The sequence below is a fragment of the Fukomys damarensis genome, unplaced genomic scaffold (assembly GCF_012274545.1).
Source record: "Fukomys damarensis isolate Sample0158 unplaced genomic scaffold, DMR_v1.0_HiC HiC_scaffold_4, whole genome shotgun sequence".
Taxonomy (NCBI): domain Eukaryota; kingdom Metazoa; phylum Chordata; class Mammalia; order Rodentia; family Bathyergidae; genus Fukomys; species Fukomys damarensis.
In genome coordinates, this window is record NW_022900916.1 from 39,213,648 (window position 1) to 39,227,319 (window position 13,672).

At 45.9% G+C, this 13,672-nt stretch overlaps 2 protein-coding genes and 1 long non-coding RNA gene across 6 annotated transcripts in view; 1 reads left to right on the forward strand and 2 right to left on the reverse strand.

Annotated features, from left to right (window-relative positions):
* Window positions 1-843: 843 nt before the first annotated feature.
* On the reverse strand, window positions 844-9,474 carry Fscn3 (fascin actin-bundling protein 3). 2 transcript variants are annotated; one of them, XR_004514956.1, is made up of 7 exons: window positions 9,209-9,474; window positions 7,545-8,241; window positions 6,931-7,049; window positions 5,088-5,247; window positions 4,454-4,624; window positions 3,959-4,159; window positions 844-1,747 (listed from the first exon to the last, which is right to left on the reverse strand). XR_004514956.1 is itself a non-coding variant. In XM_010633438.3 (7 exons), the coding sequence occupies exons 1-6, from the start codon at window positions 9,350-9,352 to the stop codon at window positions 3,959-3,961; spliced, it is 1,497 nt and encodes a 498-aa protein (XP_010631740.1). In that variant the 5' UTR covers window positions 9,353-9,474; the 3' UTR covers window positions 844-1,747. The 2 variants fall into 2 exon arrangements, 1 of the variants encoding a protein (XP_010631740.1); XM_010633438.3 differs by having other exon boundaries at window positions 3,959-4,164.
* A 98-nt stretch (window positions 9,475-9,572) lies between these two features.
* LOC104868589 lies at window positions 9,573-11,789 on the forward strand. Its single transcript, XR_782048.3, has 3 exons — window positions 9,573-9,651; window positions 10,308-10,357; window positions 11,721-11,789. It is a non-coding gene; the product is annotated as an uncharacterized LOC104868589 (long non-coding RNA).
* Arf5 (ADP ribosylation factor 5) overlaps window positions 10,823-13,672 on the reverse strand; it is a 6,301-nt gene continuing 3,451 nt past the window's right edge. Inside the window, exons 1-5 of one of the 3 annotated variants that reach the window (XM_010633434.3) lie at window positions 13,096-13,640; window positions 12,644-12,753; window positions 12,118-12,189; window positions 11,426-11,551; window positions 10,823-11,309 (exon numbers count right to left, since the gene is read on the reverse strand). In XM_010633434.3, coding sequence (XP_010631736.1) covers window positions 11,223-11,309; window positions 11,426-11,551; window positions 12,118-12,189; window positions 12,644-12,753; window positions 13,096-13,438 — 738 coding nt within the window. In that variant the 5' untranslated portion in view covers window positions 13,439-13,640 and the 3' untranslated portion in view covers window positions 10,823-11,222. Of the gene's footprint in view, window positions 11,310-11,425; window positions 11,552-12,117; window positions 12,190-12,643; window positions 12,754-13,095; window positions 13,641-13,672 lie in introns of those variants that run through there. The other 2 variants (XM_010633435.3, XM_019208863.2) reach the window with 2 other exon arrangements.

A 13,672-nucleotide genomic window follows, 5' to 3' on the forward strand; every position in this document is an offset into this window, starting at 1 on the left:
AATAATTTTTTATTTAATGAGTACATGTTTGTGATTCATACAATTTACAGATAACTTGGGGAGTGGTACATGTACATATCACAGCTTGCTTGCTTGCTTGCTTTCTCTTTTTCAGTACTGGGGACTGAACTCAGGACCTTGCACTTGTGAGGCAGAGGCAGGCACAGTACCACTGAGCTAAATCCTAAATCCCAGCCACTGTTTCTTTTTTTACAGTCCCCTTGTCTGTCCCTCTCCCTACCCTTTCCCCTTCCACTTCGCTATTCCCTTTTCGTACTGGTTGATATTCTTAGCCTTAGCTCATGTTTCGGCATACAGTGTTTACATTAATTGGAGTTATTAGGGTACTGTATACTGCAAATCTTTACTCCTCTCATTCCCCCTTCCCCTCCTCCTCACCTCTCACCCTTGATTTTTTTTAATTATTAAGTTTATTGGTACTTTTTAGGTATACAGTAAGTTGCATTCATCATTGGGATCTTGTACCTTTACATGATATATCTTGGTTCCTATTTTTTTTTCCCATACCCCTGCCCTCCCCTCACCCCCCCATCTACAAAGACTGTTTCCATTTTTTTCCTTTTCTCATATTTTTTCTTTCTCCTACCCTTTCCACTTCCCCTACTCCTTTAGACCTTTCCTTCCTATTTCACATTATCAATCATACAATTTGAACCTTATTTACACTTTTAGTTTTTCACACCAAAGAAACTATTTATTTACATGTGTGTCCTATTTATTTCACTTAAGAGTATGGCCTCAATATGCATCCATTTAACTATAAATGTCTCTAGTTTCTCATTCTTTATAGCTGAGTAGTACTCATAAGAAAAACCACATGTTCTTTATCCAGTCTCCAGTTGATGGGCAATTGGGCTGTTTCCAAGTTTTAGCTATTACAAATTGCCTTGCCCCTGACATTCATACAATATTCTTTCCAAAATAAATGTCTTTAAGAGTCTAGGTCAATAAAAAAATTAATAGAACAGATAAGGTCAAAATCATACAGACAGTGCCAGAAAGACATACAATTATTGGAAACCCTATTTTTGATGGAAAGAATGATGGACATCAAAGTCAGAATATCTAAGTTACAGGCCTAGCTATGCTGTGCTTATATGGGACCTTGGGTGAAGGAATAATTTTGGCTCCTTGTACAGGGTGAAAAATAGTGGAAGAAGTAATGTCCTACCTATTTTTCTGGATCAAAGGTAAAAATGAAAGGACAAGGAAGTTCGATAAACTGTAGTGGAGGGAGGTGAGAGTGGGCTATACAGGAATAAGGTACTATTCCCATCATCCTTTGCCCCTATGATTAAAACTCCTTCATTTGTTCTAACCCAGAAGAATGTTTAGGTTATACATGGATTCTGAATCCTTCGTGGCAGGGATGGAATCATGTAGTCACTTGAAAGCTTTAGTGATTCTAGGTAGAGATGGGGAGCACAAGTGGGAGAACTGGTTACCCTCGGTCTCCCTTCTCCTGGACAGAAATCACAGCTGCCCGGGAATGCAGAGCCCACCCTCAGGCAGACTCCGTATTCTCTGCTCAGTCAAATGCACACAAGCATCTTGGGGGTGGCCTGTTGTGACGTATTGTTGCTTGAAACAGGTGTTTGGCTAAACTGGGTAGGAAAAGTTGTGTGACATATTCTTCTCTTGGATCTTGACTCTGGGGGTTCTGCGCTGTTTTGTGCAGCTGTTTCTTCTGGAGGATTTGGAGTTTGGCAGGTGGTATCCCATTGATCTGGAGACGGAAGAGGAAACATGAATCTTTAGCAATCAGGTGGTCATTTGCTGATTTCTGGCTTTTAGGAGATACTGGGTAAAAGCCCATGGGAGGACAGAGAATAAAGTGACTTGTCCCATTCATGGTGAGGAATAAACACTAGAAATATATGAAGTTAATTCATTGGAAAAGACAGGAAGAATTATTTGTATTAATGGTTCAAAAAACCCCTCCCATCAGAGTTCAGAAGACTATAGTCAACAGGAAAGATAGCTTAACAAAAATGTGTTGTTTTATTTTGGTGCTGGGGATCAAACCCAGGGCCTCACACAAGCTAAATGCATGCTATACCACTGAGCTACACCTCTAATACATGCTCTACTACTAAGCTATTGCCCATCCCTGGTTTACTAAGAATGGAACTGGATTAGAGAAGACTTTAAATAGAATGAGAATATTTTAGGTGCCAGCTTTCACAAAGAATTTTACATTCATTTTCTTGTGTAAACTCCACAACAATTTTTCAAGGTCAATAAAATATTCCCATTTCACTCACAAGAAACAGGGTTTGAAAAGTTTAACTTGCCCAAGACCAAAGAGCCAAGTTTAACTGATGAGAACCTAGTTAAAGCCAAGGTTTGGCTCTAGATATGAGCTCTTAGCCACTGGAATGCACCATCTACTAGAATGTCAAGCTTGGAAGGAGCCTGAGAAAATTTAGCTCAATCCAAACTGAGTCTAGAAATGAGCTCTCTTAGCCACTATCATGTACTGTCTACTGGAATGTCAGGCTGGGAAGGAGCTTGAGAAATTTAATTCAATTCAAATTGTTCATTAAAAAAATAAGAAAACTGAAGTCCAGTGGAATTTCATTTTATTTTTCTCATTTGATCATAATAAAGAATCTGTGTAGAAGACTGGTAGAAAAGGGGGATAAAAAGTGAACATTTACTGAGGGTCTATATTTAGATTCAGATTGACATTTAACCTTCACAATCTATGGAGTAGCTATTGTTCCCATTTACAGATAAGGAAGCCAAGGTCTTGAAATGTGAAGGCAATTTTTCTAAAGTCATTAGCTCTAGATTATTAGCTCACTAGCTCTTGAATCCAATTCTGTCTTATATTAGGACAATTTCCTGGTGACCTCCCAAGCTAGGAAAATGAGATCAGTTGCAAAAGGACAGGACAAAGAGCAAAAGATCAATGACATGCCCCGAAGAGTTATGAACAGAGAATAACAGGGAAGCAATGTGTTAGAAAGGTGAACTTAGTGTGCAGAAGATAGGATGGGGCCAGATCCGGGGGAAGGGACTGCTGCTGTTTCCTTGGAAACAGGTTGGGCTTTTGCTGGAAGCTTGGAACAGCAATGGTAATTAGTTTTTGTTTTGTTTTGTTTTGTTCTTTATGTTTTGAGATAGGCTATGACCAGGCAGTTCAGGCTGGCCTTAAATTCACTATGTTTTTCAGGCTGACATTGAATTCAGGAGTGATCCTCCTGCCTCATCCTCCTGAGTACTGAGATTAGACATGTACCACCATGGCCAGTAGCAATGGTAATTATGAAGAGGCAAACACTCCAGATTACTAAGGAAGTACCAGGGTGATAGAGGAGCAAAAGGAAGGATACAGAGATAGCACTGAGGTCTTGAGTCTGAGCATCTCGGAGAATGGCAATTCTCCAGACAACTAAGGAAGAGAGAAGGCATCTAAGGAAGAGACTCATCTTAGGAGGGGAGAATGAGGAGGCAGGTTTTAGCTACACAGATTTTGAGGAACTGACAGAATGAAGTTGACCTTAAGGATTAGGACTAGAGATGAATAATGGAGAGCTGGGGATCCAGAGGGTAAAGGAAAGTACATAGGATGGAAAGCACATGTCTTCTCACCCATATTCATCCTCAAAATCACCTATATCCCCCATGATGGGGTAAAATTCTAGATCTTAAAGGAGAGATGGGCCAGCACACCTCACTCAGTCCCCTCCAGGTCCATTTGCAAGTACACATGTCAGTGTGACATAAGAGCAAGAAACACAAGTGCAATTTCTCTCTCCTCTCTAGCCACTTCAGGTTTAGAAGCCCACAAGGAGTAAGTGTCTGGAGTTGATAAAATCTTGGGCAGAGTCAGCCGGGGTGTGCGTTTTGGTCTTTCCATCACATACCTCCCAAACTATCTTTTCCTGCTCCTGCTCCTCTACCCTATAGTTTCTCACCCACTCCCCCTTACCTAAAATTCCCAGATACACTCTTTGGTAACGTCTTCACTGTCTGCCAGTAGGGTGCCACTTCTGTCAGCTCGAATGTAGAAACCATTGGGTGCCAGCACAGTGAGCAAGTTGCTCCCCTGAAGTTCTATGCAGAAGTTGAGGGCAAACTTTCCCCAAGGGCGGAAGGTGCCAAAGGATGTTATTGACCAGAATGATCCACCCTGTGCTGCGGAGGGAAGACTCAGGTTGGTGGTCTGATTGGAGGAGGTCCTCCAGCAGTGAGGCTTCGGAGGAGGTTTCCTGGGGGAATCCCCTCCTTCCCCAGCTGCCCATCCTGTATTAGCAAGTCCTTCTGTGGAAATGCAGGAGGACCAACAGGGATTCCCTGGATCCTTCTGCCAATCCATTCTGGAGCCTTGCAGTGTGAAAACAGAGATCCTGTTTGCCCTTTTATGCCTGGGGTTAAGGCAATAGCTAGACTGTGAACTCTAGGATGGGGAAGAGGAGTCACTCACCCTGAAAGTGGTAAATGCCCTGGTGGCAGGGAAGGAGCTGAATGCAGTCCGGCTGATCCATATTGCACTGGATGAGGTCACGTTCTGATGTGGAGCCCACATACCCATACCGACCTCGCAATACAAGGAAGGGGCGGTTGGCAAATCGAATTGCCAGTTCCTCATTTGGGCCTGAAAGAAATAGGAAGGTGTTACCTGGATGGACTCTCTAGATGGTTTCCCAGATGGAAGCAGGAGGGAAACACTAACTGCAGATGGATGTTGTCAATATTTAACATTTAACAAACACCTGCTATGTGCTAGGTCTTAATGCTAGATGCTTGTAAAAGTATCTACCCCAAGACATTTTAATATTCTTCTTTCCTTTGGGATAATCTGTTTAATCCTCTCAACTATTCTGTGAGGCAACAAAGTGGAGAACACTTTCATTTTTATAAACAACAAAATTAAAACTCAAAAAGGCAGTTTGGTTTGGTAACAAGGAAAATTCAGTTGATTGAGTGGGTGTGTAGACCTAAATATTTATCCCTAACTCCAGTGGTTCCAGTACTTTTCTAGAAATAAATAATAGTTCATCTCTCTTGAAAAGTATCTCTGGCTTGGAATAACCTGGCAGAAGGGATCCTTGGCTCACCTGGGAGGGTGGCATTGGCTATCAGCAGACCATTGGGTGCAATGCTCAGAAAGCGCCCATTGGAGGATTGCAGGATGATCTTCCCACAATTCCAGTGCACACGGAAGAAGGTATCAGACTCCATTGGGTGCCCATCAGCCATCACTGTTCTATGGGGCCTCTGGAGAGAGAATATTGGGAACATGGGCCAGGAGTAAGGACAAACTATCTCAGCTTTCTTTTCATCATTTTTATTCCTGGACCTTCTTTCTATATCTCTTGCCCCTCAGTCCTTGTCATTCTCCAAGTACATGTTGCCTTTAGATCCTTTCAGAAAGGCATGCTGTGGCCTCGGCTCTCTCTCTTCTCCAAGTCTGTGCTGTATGCTAGAGCCCACAATTTAAAAAAAAAGGCACCAGACTCTCAGAGGGAGAAAAATTGGATGATTCCAAAGTTGTTTTGAAGTGGACTGTAGACATAAAAGTGAAAAATAAACTAGGAAATGTCTAGGAGAAAATGTGAGAGAAATTCTTGGCCACTGGGGGTAGGCAATGATTTCTTGGGACAAAAAAAAAAAGCCGTAAGAATTTTAAAAATTGACAAATTGGACTTCATTAAAGTTAAAGACTTGCTGCTCAAAAGCAAATGAAAGGTAAGCCACAGATTGGGACAATGTGGAATGTAAATATATTTGGCAAAGGCCATGAACTTAGAACATATAAAGATCTCTTACAACTCAGTAATAAGACAAACAACCCAATAAGAAATGTGCAAAAGATTTGAACATACACCTTACAGGGAAGTTATACAAGTGACCAATAAACACATAAAGAGATGCTTTAAATGACTAACTAAAATGTAAGCGTAACTAAAAGCCTTAATAAGAAGGCATTACACATTCATTCAAGCAGCTCCAATTAAAAAGACGATAAAAAGTGTTGGTGAGAATATGGAGCAATCAGAATCCCGGCAAAATGTAAAATGGTCTAATCACTGTAGAAAACTGCTGGGTAGTTTCTTATGAAATTTAACATCTATCATATAATTTATTACTTCTACTGCTAGGTATTTAGCCAAGATAAATGAATATATAGATTCACAAAAAGACTTATACACGTATGTTCATAGCAACTTCACTTTTAATACCCCAAAGTGGAAACATTCCAAGTGTTTATCAATAAGTGAGTGGATAGAAGGTTGTGTTTATGTTTACAAAGTATATCTGAGAATGTACTCTGTAATTGTGCTCACTCCGGCAGCACATATACTAGAATACACTCTTTAGTAAAAAGGAAGGAACTCCTGATCTACGTAACATCACAGATGAAGCTTAATATACACACAAAGAAGCATAGATGCTGTACATACCACAGGAGTCCAGTAACCTGAAATTTTAATTCGTAAGAGCAGAATACAGATGGCCCATGTGTTGGGAAGGGTCAAAAGTGGAGAGACAAGGACTGTAAGGAGTCAGGAGGGAATTTTTATGGTAGAGGAAATACTCTCTAACTTGAATGCTTGTGGCCTGGCCTCATAGGCACATACAGTTGTTAAAATCTGCTGAATTTTACACTTAAAATGAGGGCATTTTATTCTTATAACAAACATATACAGTTTACATAATTTATTTATATATAACACACATGATTTATGCATATTTTATATAATGTGCATATATTTAATATTGCCCCAATAACGTTGATTTTTTTTAAAAAAGAGGATCCACTGGGGAAAATGAATGTTTGTGGACAAAGGCCTGACAGGTCACCTTGCCATCTAGTCATCTGTCTTGCAGAAAAAAGATGTGTCTAGAAAGGGAGAGCTCAGAGTTGATGGTTTCTAGTTCTGAGAGCCAAAGTCTTACCTGGACTAGGTAGCAGCCATTGGTGGAACGAAGCTGCAAAGTGGGGCTCTTGCTGTCATACTCAAACTGGAACAAGGACATTGGTGTCAAGCGTGAAGAGGTAGCGCACACCTGAGCACCTACAGAGAAAATATGTCAGCAGAATTCTAGTCTGACCTCTCCTTCAGTCTCAGCTCTGGCTCCATGCTTTAATGCTGGGCTTCCCTTTCTTTTCCCTTTCCAACCTTCATTGTGGGGCCACAGTAGTCTGGAGAAGATCAGGGCAAATTTTCTCTACAGCTCATATCCCTACTTGTCTCTCTTCCACTACACAAGATATCCCCCTGGGGCTCCAAGATCTTCCCTATGAGCAAGTTCATAAACGCTTGCTAGCCAGGCATGGTGGTGCACACTTGTAAGCCCACTCAAAGAGGCTGAGGCAGGAAGATCACCATGAGTTCAAGGTCATCTTGGGCTACATAGTGAGTTCAAGGCCAGTTTAAACTATATAGAGATCCTGTCTCAAAAAACAACAAAACAAGACAAAACAAAACATCCTTGCTAATTCCAGATATAATTGCCTCTTTTCAGTAGCTAGCCCATCCTCCCTCGGGGTGTGTCGACCCAGCACTTGCCATAGAGGACTGAGATGAACTTCCGAGCCTTTGACCTGAGGCTGACCCAGGTAGGGAAATGTTGTAGTATGAACCACTCTGCACCCTTCATGGGACTGGAGCCCAGGCCCAGGAGCAGGTGTGAGCCCTGTGGATATAAGGTGCCTCCTTCTCCATCACACAGTGCCACAAGCCCTCCAGGCCTCACTTGCATGTGAAAAGCTGTCTGTGATGAGAGTTGGGAGACAAATCGGTCTACATGGGACAAGAAGTGGTGTGTAGAGGTCTCCAGGTGATAGCATCCATCTTCAAAATGCAACAGGAAGCCACATTCCTCCATGCAAGGGATTGCTGTGTCCACCCAGATGCGGCCCACAGTATGGTCAGCCCGGGCATAGGTGCGGTAGATGGGGCTATAGAGAGTCACGTGTACATGCAGGGCTGGCCGGGGGGTCCACATGTGGTAAGCTGAGAGGACCCGGGAGTTGCAGAACACGTCTGAGCCATCAGACTCTAGATAACGACCAGAAATTATGCACTGGAGGGTCCACTTGCCATTCCGGTGGAATCGGAGTAGGAAGCATCCGTGGTGGCTGGTCCGTGGCTGGCCATGGCACACAGAACCATCCCCTTCACATAGAAGGTAGAGGCCTTTCAAGCTCTTTAGTCTTACCACAGCCTCTGTCTCATGCTCATTGCTCACCAGGAGATCCCAGATCTGGATGATCAGGAGGGAAAAGAGGGAAATAAGTATAGCTAAGTGACTAGACTGAGGAACCTTATAACCATCACCCCAGAACCTTTACTAATATCAACCAGCTTACCCTCTTATGTCCTGTTGTCTCCTGTGCATCAACTCATCCACCTTCCCAGTTAACAGTAGTGAAAAGATCTCTAGGGTGTTCCACCACTGGAGCTTTAGGGCTCCTCCAGAGCCAAAGAAAACCAGATGCCCACGTTCCCCAGCTAAAAAAAAAAGTAAACTTTTCTGCTTTCCTTGATCTTGTCCTTCAGAACCTAATTTTCCAAGAAAAGCTTCCAAGAATTCTGGTTTAAGTTTGACTTTTTGTGCCCTCACTTACTCTTGAATACCACTCAGCCAATACCTCCAGTCCCCAGAAGTCTTTTTCCCAATAGAGCAGGAGAAAAGCAAGAACTTTTAGAAGCAGACCTAGCTCCAGGGAAAAAGATGGGAGCAGACTGTTGAGATGTCAGTGCCTGGTTTGATGTAGTCAATTTTGTCATAAGAAGAGGACTTTGCTTCTGCCTCATTCTGGTACCCACTGCAGAGACATCTACTGTCCTCTCTAAAATGGAGAACAAGTCTGCAGCAGCTTCTAGAATACTCTATTCTCAAACTATAATCAGAACAGAAACATAGACCTTGCACTATGGTCCAGTTGGTTCAACTCCCCCTGGATACCCCAGTCCTGCCTTCCAACCTGGGCTCTTGACCTCTCCTTTTTGTGATGACACAATCCTCCTGGGTTGGGATGGAGTGTGAGTAGTAGTCTGAACAGAGTAAAAGCAGGCCAGGGATGAGGCCTCACCTTGGGGGATAGGTTTAGAGACCTGGAGTATACGTGTCTTGCTAGGGACGAGGAAAAGTGATCAGTTTAACTACACCCCACTGCCACACACACCACACACTCAGAAAGCTGGTTCCATATGGGTTTGCTTGTTACCTGTCTCCTGCCCAAACTCTTTGCATTAGCTGTGACTGTGTTCTTATATGATTCGAAGGTGAGGTAGGTTCCTGCCCAGCTGATGAGCCCAATCCTGAGGTCCTCAGCCTTTGGGTTTCTGTGCATCCACTCCACCTCATCCATGGGACTGGTGCTACAGGTGATGACACTCTCCTGACCAGCCTTCCCCCGACTGGTGAGGTCCCACAGGCCATAGGGCCTGGAATAAGGCCTGTAGCACCCACCAAGATGTTCCCACAGGTAACTTCCCAGGCAGATGCTGACCTAGGGGCAAACACCTCTGTGACTCGGGAGCATTGTGACTGTGAGGGCCACCTTTTATCCCACCACAGTGCAGCAACATCAACGCATGGCCCTGAGGAAGTGTGCCCAGACCCTCTGCCATTTACCTCCCCATGTCCCATGTCACTCCGGGCAATAAGGTAAGCTGAGCTGACTAGGTATCAGAAAGGTAGCCTGTGACTTTAGGTGTGTCCCTCTTTTTGCCTGTTTCTCATTAGCAGGATAGAAATCAACCTATTTCCTCCCTAGGAAGTGGATTCTGCCTGGCTCCCTTGTGTCTCAAATATTTTTTTTTTAGTTCAAGAATTTTCAGTTGGATTTTTTTCAGATATCCAAGAAAAATCGATCAGCTTTTAAGCCCTTAAGAAAATGAAGCCAGAATGAATGTCTCAGAAGCATTTTGCAGTGTGAGGAAACCCTAGATATCCAGCAAGAGTGAAATAACTTGTATTAATTGGAAAGGGCTGGCTCAGAACCATGGCAAGAATGGCTTGCATGGAGGGAGCCCCTGGCTGTATTGCTGGTGGGCAGGTCAGCTGGCTGGCTGGACAGCTGGAGCTGTTTTTCAAAATACCAGTCTTTCCCCTCCAAGGAAGCTCCATTGTCCAGAGGTCTTTGGGACACTTCCTGTGAGGCACAAGGAGGAACCCAAGCTAGAAACATGAAATTAAAGGGGAAAAAGACAAAAATAAATGACAGTGGTAATAATGGGTTTCATTTTTGCTGGGATCCTAAGGGAAATGGACAGTTAACCCATAGTCCTGGTTCTTTAAATGCACTTTCTGATTCTCCATAGATGGCGTCCTCCCAAGTAGGAAGAGTCCCAGTGGTGCCCAGTAAGAAATGGTAATCCCCTAGTTCCACCAGGATTTTGCAATTCAAGGCTAAAAGATCTTAATGCCAGATCTGGGAAATTCAGACTAGTCCTGATGAATCATCTTGTGCATTGTGCCCAGGTCCCACATTTTGAGTGCATATCTTTTTCTGTGTCAAACACAAAATCACAAACAACTACTGTTTTATGTAATCAGAAGGATGGAAATGAGTTACATTGCTTATGGAACCATAAAGATAGATCCTGTTATCCCCTGCTCATGTTCCTAAGAATCAGCAAATGCTCCCCACTTCCCCACTCTACTGGAACCCTGACTGGCATTTCTAGCTTAAGAGTAAAGAGGGAGAAGGTGGAATAGATGAGTGTGTGCACGTGTATGTTGGTCCTGCAGCCTCAGCTGCTTTAACCATCTTCCATACTGTCTCTTTGTACCCCACAAACCCAGCCTCTGGCTTCTGGGCCACAGACAACACTGAGTACAAACCACAGCAAATTTATTACTCAATATCCAGTTTCACATCATAGCACCACCCACAGCCCTCACTTTCCCCCCCAAACCTGGCCCCAAGGGTACAGCCCAAAGAGAAAATAAAACAAAAGTAAACCCAGATCCCTGCTTCTCTTCTGGAAAAGGGGGCCTTGGCCAGGAAGCCCTTCCACAGGTCCCAGCAGGCAGGAGGGAGAACCCCTCTGTGCCCAGAGAGCAGGGCTCTGGGCTCCAACGACAGAGAGAACATGCAGGCAGGAGCACGAGCAGAGGCCTGTCTGTGGGGAGGAAGAGTGGAGGCAAGGGCACTGCCTGAGGAATCCGTGAGTCTTGTCATCCCCGGGATGCACACGGGAGCTTCTGGGCAGCAGGGGCCTGCCCCTGGCTGGTTAGCGCTTTGACAGCTCATGGGACAGCCAGTCCAGCCCATCATACAGGCCTGTGCCTTGAGTCGCACAGGTGGCCTGGACGTACCACTGCGGGAAGAAGAAAGGAGATCAGCAGCAGGGAGAAAGGGGGTGCCTATGCTTGCCCCAGCCTGTGGGTCTCCCAGTGATAGGCAGGGCCCACTGTGATGGGGCAGGATCCTCACCGTGCGGCTGCGCAAGTGCTGTAGCCCCAGCTTGTCGGTCAGCTCGCTCACGGGCATGGCATTGGGCATATCCTGCTTGTTGGCAAATACCAGCAGCACTGCATCCCGTAGCTCATCCTCCTGGAGCTGAGGGAATGAGAGAGGGTTGGTTGAAGGGGATCTCCAGGCTCCCTCCTAGCTGCTGTCTTGGGAACCCCCCTTTCTATTTTCTTTGTAGAAACAACACAGTATTATATACTCTACTGCTGAACACAAGATAGAGTTTTGGTTCATTTGTTTTTGTTTTTGGTACCAGGGATCGAATCTGGGATCTTCAGGCTTTCTATGCAGGTGGCGGAACCACTGAACTAAATTCCTAGCACAAGATAGTTTCAAATGAGCTTGAGACCACCTCAGCCAGTGATGGTGAACCTATGGCACACATGGACCAAGCAAGTGTATGAGCAGCTATTTCTTTCGACCACATATAATTCCCCTCTCCCTACCAACTTTTCATACTTGGATATAAAGGCAAGAAAACTTGTAGAAAAGGTCAGTCCTATGCCAAATGGTGAGAAACACCCAGTGTCTTGTGCCACAAAGAAATCCACATTCCCTGCCTTCAATACCTATGGGGAGTTCCCTGACTTCCACACCATCATAGAGATCTGACTCCAACCTTCGGGCTCACTTTCAAGGATCTGGGTACTCACCATCTTCTGTAGTTCATCAGCAGATTCCTGGACCCGCTCTCGGTCATTACTGTCTACCACAAAGATGAGGCCCTGGGTAGAAAGGAGGAATTGAAGGAGAGGCAATCACTCCCACCCAGGTAGTACCCTAACCTGGCTCTTTCTCTCTTTTCTCATCTTTAGCTGTGACAGTATTCCTTATCTAGCAACCTCCCTTGAAGGCTCTGTACAAACTAGAGACGCCACTACAAAGAATACAGCCTCTACTCTCAAATAAGCAGTCTACCTAACAGACACACAAGGGGCCAGGGAAGATACTTAGGAGCCCAATCAGGCAGCTTGGCCTCAGAACACAGTTTCCCAGAAGACCTCTCAGTTCACTCACTAGGTCGCAGAATGAGACTAAGGTTTGAGTTCAGAAGGCTGAACAGAGGCTAGCCAAGCAAAGCAGGGAAGGGGCCGGGGAGGGTTCCTGGGCCAACAGCTCAGTTCTTCTATTCCTAATCCTTCTTTTCTGGAGCTGGGGAGTCGCCCCTTCACACTTCACCTGAGTGTTCTGGAAGTAGTGCCGCCACAGAGGCCGAATCTTGTCCTGGCCTCCCACATCCCAGACTGTAAAACAGATGTTCTTATATTCCACTGTTTCCACATTGAAACCTGCAGATAATTTGCGGGGTGGGGGGTGGGGTGGTATGAGAAAAAGTCCTGAAAGGAAGGAACTCACCAAAGCTATTTGGATCTCAGCAGGGGTATAAAACCAGAAGGGTTAGGGAGTGGAACCCAAGGGGATCAGCGATCAACAGATGGGCAGGGCTAAGCCACATCCACCCCGCCCCTGGCAACACCCCGCACGAAGAGATACCGCGACCCACTTCTCCAGGAGCGGTATCTGGTGTCACAGTCGGCTCCAGATAAGAGCCTGGGCAGGACTGGTGCCTGACCCGGACCGAAAAGGGCCGCCGCTGCGCTCCAGCTCCTCCCTTCCTCCCCCGGGCTCACCTATGGTGGGGATAGTGGTGACAATCTCCCCCAACTTCAGTTTGTAGAGGATCGTAGTCTTGCCGGCCGCATCCAAGCCAACTGCAAAGGAGAGGGGCACAGGAATGGACAGGGAGTGAGGGAGCCCCCTAGAGACCAGGGAAAGAGAGAGGCCAGGCCAGCCGGTGGGAACGGGGGCGGAGAGCCCCAGAGCCTCCAGGTGCGCGCTGTTCTCTACCTTCGGGGCCTGGAGGAGCAGTGTAGGCGGCGGGAGCCAACTCCTACCCCCAAAGTGGGCGAGGGACGGGAGAGGCCGGGGAGGTGAGGGGCACGGGAGGAAGGCCGCGCTCCTTTCAAAAGTCATCTCCAAGGGCGGAATCCTCCCTTCTTAGCAGCCGGGCTGGGGCGGAGGGAGCTCACCCCACCCAGGCCCGCAGCTCCGGGTTTCAGGCCCGGGGACTGCGATGCAGACCCGGGTCCTCTGGAGAGCAGAGGCCCCCGACGTTAGGAGGTGGGTAACTCGGGTCCGAGAGCCAGGTGAGCGGGGCTGGAGGGATGCGGGGGCGGAAGGGCTGAGCCGCGGCCGGCGGCCCACTGC

Bases quoted from the DNA above. Each gene is read 5' to 3' on its own strand.
- Fscn3 (XM_010633438.3), bottom strand. From the start codon at position 9,352: ATGGATGAGGTGGAGTGGATGCACAGAAACCCAAAGGCTGAGGACCTC. The intron at 8,242-9,208 runs GTAACAAGCAAA...CTGATCATCCAG, and splicing joins AGAGTTTGGGCAGGAGACAG to ATCTGGGATCTCCTGGTGAG. The intron at 4,165-4,453 runs GTGAGTGACTCC...TTCCCTCCGCAG, and splicing joins GGGCATTTACCACTTTCAGG to CACAGGGTGGATCATTCTGG.